This window comes from Cucurbita moschata, unplaced genomic scaffold, assembly GCF_002738365.1.
Source record: "Cucurbita moschata cultivar Rifu unplaced genomic scaffold, Cmos_1.0 Cmo_Scf00025, whole genome shotgun sequence".
NCBI lineage: Eukaryota > Viridiplantae > Streptophyta > Magnoliopsida > Cucurbitales > Cucurbitaceae > Cucurbita > Cucurbita moschata.
The window spans coordinates 461,369-466,711 of record NW_019268541.1 but is presented as its reverse complement, the minus strand read 5'-3'; the positions used below and the strand labels follow the sequence as shown (position 1 = coordinate 466,711).

The 5,343-nt window shown below is 36.9% G+C and overlaps 1 protein-coding gene across 1 annotated transcript; it reads left to right on the top strand.

The window, feature by feature from the left end:
- Positions 1-241: 241 nt before the first annotated feature.
- LOC111461803 (palmitoyl-acyl carrier protein thioesterase, chloroplastic-like) lies at positions 242-4,012 on the top strand. The gene is made up of 7 exons (XM_023105463.1): positions 242-434; positions 1,381-1,952; positions 2,120-2,253; positions 2,696-2,809; positions 2,996-3,167; positions 3,249-3,317; positions 3,432-4,012. Exons 2-7 carry the CDS (start codon positions 1,461-1,463, stop codon positions 3,699-3,701), a joined length of 1,251 nt encoding a protein of 416 aa, XP_022961231.1. The 5' UTR covers positions 242-434; positions 1,381-1,460; the 3' UTR covers positions 3,702-4,012.
- Positions 4,013-5,343: the final 1,331 nt, after the last annotated feature.

The window sequence follows — 5,343 nt, the reverse complement described above, 5'->3', positions numbered from 1 at the left end:
AATGTCATTGGAATAGTCAATTAATTATTGTATTTTTCAAATTTAGGGTATTGGAAAATACACTGATTATCATTTTAAAAATTTTAAACTAAATTGAAATTACAATTTATGCTAAAGACAATTAAGAATAAAGATGGTTGTGGAAGGGAGGGGGGTAAAATCGTAAATTGAAGATCGGAACTGTGGACTGAAAGGGAGGGAAGGGGGAAGAAGAAGCAGGAGGAGGAGGAGGAGAAGCAGGCAGGTGTCCGCTGGACATATCTTATTTATTTTGAAGGCTATAAAGACAATTCCCCACCACTAACGCCAACCGTTGCTCTCAAACCCCTTTTTTTTCTCTCTGTTTTCCTTTTCCTTTTCTGAACAGGCTAACTAAGGAGGGATCGCCGGAGTGGTATCGGCGGCTTTCTGCTTCTCTTTTCTTCTACCTCGAGGTACGCATGCCGGACTTTTCTTTCCTTCTGTTTCTTGCCTGATCTCGAAGTTCACACAATGTTGCTGCTCTGCTGTTCCTTCTGTCTCCAGGATTGTTCATATCCGAGCTCTCTTGTATTTCGCTGACTTATTGTTTGAGATCCGCATTTTAAACTTTTCCTTGTTCCTCACCTTTGCCTTCACTGTGGTCGTTTGATTTCCGTTTTCTATCTAGCTGTGTTTATTTCGTCCTGTGGCTCTTCGTTTGAAATAGTATCTGCTTTCTCTATTCCTGTGGATTTAGGAAAGGTTTCATCTGATCTTGGTATGAGCATGCAAGTGGATGATTCTCTTTTGAGCTCATGCATTTGCTGATTCTTAGTGTCATTTTTTCTTCAAGAAATTATGTGAACTTCGTAGCCATTTTCGCTCTTTCTGCTACTTTTTCTTTCTTGTTTTTAAATGTTGTTTGTGGAAGTGCTGGCGATACTTTAATACCTGACTCTTGACAATCTTGGATCAGATTTTTGTTTTGCTCCGTCATGCTAAGCTTCGTGACGATTTCTTCTTGTACGAACTATTTATTTGAACTTGTCGCGAAATCGTGTTCTATTTCCTGGTTCTGCGAAGCTTTGGTTTGAAACACCTGGCCAATTTGTTCGTTTTGCGTCCAATTTTCGATGCGTATGAGTTTACTTCTATGGATACTCCTCTCTTTTCCCTCCTATGATTTTCCATCGAATCTTACTCGTACGTGATTTTCATTACTTTCGTAATTATGCAAGTTTATTATATTGATTGTTGTAGAGAGACAAAAAAATCGTAAATTGTATGTCTGATCAAATATTGATGATTTTTATATCAACCTCATGAAGCTTTCTGAATGGATACTAAATTCCATATGGCTGTATATAGGATGCAAATGGCTATTTCCAAAAAAAACTCAGCTATCTCTCGTGTATGTAGGCTTCAATTGATAGAGGGAAATTTCGTTGCAATAAGTCTCCAGTTGGTATATTGACTGTGCCTCTGGTAGAAAGTTCGTCATGGTTGCCACTGCAGCTACTTCTGCCTTTTTTCCTGCTATTTCTGCATCCTCGGACTATGGGGCAAAGTCAAGTAAGTTCGGTAGTGGATCTGTCAATCCTGGAGGAAGCAAGCCAAAATCTTCTTCCCGTGGTTTGCAAGTTAAGACAAATGCCCAAGCTCCTCCAAAGATAAATGGTACTTCTGTTGGATTGGAGGGTGTCAAGCTTGACAATGACTTGACGATATCACCTCCCCCGAGAACTTTCATTAATCTACTACCTGACTGGAGTATGCTTCTTGCTGCAATCACTACCATCTTTCTGGCTGCCGAGAAGCAATGGATGATGCTTGACTGGAAACCTAGGCGGCCTGACATACTTATTGATCCATTTGGTTTGGGAAGAATTGTTCAGGATGGCCTTGTGTATCGGCAGAATTTTTCAATTAGATCATATGAAATTGGTGCAGATCGGACTGCATCTATCGAAACATTAATGAATCATTTTCAGGTACATGATTAATCATGTAGTTGTTTTCTTGTTGGATTAGATTATTATAATGTATATCTGTGGTAGATCTAAACTTTTTTAGTTGCGTGTTGAATGCATAATAGGTTGTTAATTCTTCTATTCTTTCATTTGTTGGAAACAGTAAGATGATATCTTCTTTACTACAGGAAACTGCACTTAATCATGTAAAAACTGCTGGACTACTAGGTGATGGATTTGGCTCGACACCAGAAATGTGTAAAAAAAACTTGATATGGGTAGTTGCAAAGATGCAGATTATGGTAGATAGATACCCTACTTGGTAAGTCGCCATAGGTTTCTTTTATATATATCCTTGAAAGGAAAATAATTAGTGACTTCTGACGTTTATTCATCCTTCCATTAGCTCTACCTTTCTATTGATCATATAAGATGAATGGTTCAGATGTCTTGTCGTTCACAGCTTTTCATATTTTCAGGATATGTGGGCACCAGCCTATTTATGCCTTTTAGGTTGTCTATGTTACAACTGCATCTCTAATTTTAAAATTAAATGCGTTATAATACATCAAAAACGAGAAGAAAAAAAAAAGAATTGCATTATCTGGTATCTGGAAAACTTCACCTCCCATGGTTTATGGTTCTTTCTGTGTGGTTAAATAGTTCTTGGGAATTATTATTTACAAATTAAAGCTCGAGGATATTTAAGTGGCTGACAAAACAAAGGTTGAAGAATTGAATCCTTTTGTTTTTCTTTTTTGCAGGGGTGATGTTGTTCAAGTAGACACTTGGGTCTGTACATCTGGGAAGAATGGCATGCGACGGGATTGGCTTGTTCGTGATTGTAAAACTGGTGAAACTCTTACTAGGGCCTCAAGGTATTGGTTTCCTTGCCAGCAAGTAATCCTTGTTTATTCTTTCCTTTTCTCAATTCTCCTGGTAGTTGTTTGCGTCTAAAAAGAAGGAGAGAGAAAAGATGAATACAGATAATTATTCTACCGCTATAAGTCAGTTGCTGCAGTTCTAATAACTGGGATTGTTCTTCTTTTCCCGTCCAATGGCAGTGTTTGTGTGATGATGAATAAGCAGACAAGAAAATTATCAAAGATTCCTGGTGAAGTTAGAAGCGAAATAGAACCTTATTTTGCAAATTCACCTCCCATAGTGGAAGAAGATGGCAGAAAACTTCAAAAACTTGATGATGATAGTGCTGATCATATTCGTACAGGTTTGACGGTAAGTTATGCTTAAATAATACTTATCAGGTGGAGGCTTCCTCGTTTCATTCTTGTGAGTAACATGTATATCAAATTGCAGCCTAGATGGAGTGATTTGGATATCAATCAGCATGTTAATAACGTGAAGTACATTGGCTGGATACTCGAGGTAGTTCTCTTTTCATAATTTTTTTTTTTTTTTTTTTTTTGGTTTCTCCTTTTTCCAAATATCAAACTTAAAGATCTGCCAATCGCCTCTGACCACAAGATTTGGTAAACACAGAGTGCACCCGTGCCAATCCTTGAGAGTCATGAACTCTGTACCATAACTTTAGAATACAGGAGAGAATGTGGAAGGGACAGTGTGCTGCAATCTCTTACTGCAGTATCTGGTGCTGGTATCAGCAATTTGGCTGATGCTGGCGACATTGAGTGCCAGCACCTCCTGCGACTTGAAAATGGAGCTGAGATTGTTAAAGGAAGGACAGAGTGGAGGCCCAAGCATGCAGCAAACTTCGGGATGGTGGGTCAGATTCCAGCCGAAAATACTTGAAAAAAAAGAAGAAAACAATGTCAATTCAAGAATCTACCTCGCTGGAGTCCCTGATTTGCCCACCTTGTGCATTCGTTTCATGTGTTGTAGAGTCCTGTTTTTCTCGGATTTGAAACATCCCCGTATAACTTATATGATATATCTATATTTGTATATTTTTGTTCAGCCATTCCCTAAGCTATATGTTTTCCTTGGGAAGAAAAAGATAACAAAACAAACAGCATGCAATCCCATTGTAATTAGTGATTCTTTCATTGTCCCAACAGAAAGGTAATATAGATAACACCCCTCTAATGTTTTGGTCTTAGGTACAACTGACTGTTCCTGGGATTTGCATATTTGTGATTTCCTTCATTCAATTATTTATTTAGTACTGATTGATCCTTAATTCTTTGCCAGCCTTGCTGAGAATTGAGAATTGGGAATATGGTGAAATCTAGTTTTATTGCTATATTTGCAGCCTGGCTTGTTAGCTGGACCAACGACCTACATCAGGTTTGCCGGGTCCAGCTAGGCCATCGCCCATCACGTTCTGCAATGGCCCTACCTTCGCCTTTCCCTTTTTTCTTAAAACTAGATAACGTGATGCAATGGCCAAACAGCTAGACAGTATGTTTGGCCACCTTTGCCTGCTTCTGTTTGTTCCTTCCGTTTTCCTTCATGCTTTCCTCCCCCATCCTCCCCTCTTCTATTTTTAGCCTATCAGTTTTGGTTTCAATTTGAATGAAGCATTACTTAATCAAACCTTTGACAACCATGTATTTGACAACCATATATAATGGTCAAACACACAATATTTACTGGTGGTGGGGTAGGCAGTTACAAACAGTATCATGAGTCAGATACTATGCCGTGTGCCAACGAGGACACTGGCCCCAATGAAGGTGATTGTTAGATTTCACATCTGTTGGAGAGAAGAATTAAGCATTAGCCAAATCGAATGATAGAGATTGAGTTGTTACAGTACTCTTATTTAGATGAGAAATTACTCTGAAGAAAGAGATCTTCCCCCTTTCTTCAAATTAGTTCTTTTGTGGTTCAATAAACATCTAAAATATAATTTTAACACACCCATTTAAAAATTTTATGTAAATCTTTTTTTTTTCTCTAGTTCAATTGACAAACTATTAATGGAAATAAATATTTTTAATCAGTTGATATAGGTTGAAATTGTCTAGTAATCGTCTACATTTATATATCACTAATATAATATTTCTATAATACATCATCAATAATCAACAAAATTCAATTAATTTAAATAATTTAAAGGCTATACACTAACAAAACAAAAGCTAAAAGGGGTTTGTACTATAGAACTAGCTCCAAAAATGCTTATCCCTTGATCTTATCCAAAACCTAAGAAGATTAGGAATTTAATCATATTATTTAGCTGCTCCTTTATACACACAGATTTATCGACCCCCTTTTCCTCAATCAACCCTACACCATCATTATTATTCTTTTTTTTTTTAAATATATATATACAATTATAGCCATTTGTCAGACAACGATCTCATTATTGGGACAAAAAAAAAAGTATAATTTTATAATTGCACCCACCCCCTCAATTATAATATCTCTGACAAAAAAAAAACAAAAAAAAAAACAAAAAAAAAAAAAAAAAAAAAAAAAAAAAAAAAAA

Coding starts and splice junctions, on each gene's coding strand:
- LOC111461803 (XM_023105463.1), top strand. CDS start 1,461: ATGGTTGCCACTGCAGCTACTTCTGCCTTTTTTCCTGCTATTTCTGCA. Junction 1,953..2,119: donor CATTAATGAATCATTTTCAG/GTACATGATTAA, acceptor TCTTTACTACAG/GAAACTGCACTTAATCATGT. Junction 2,810..2,995: donor ACTCTTACTAGGGCCTCAAG/GTATTGGTTTCC, acceptor GTCCAATGGCAG/TGTTTGTGTGATGATGAATA.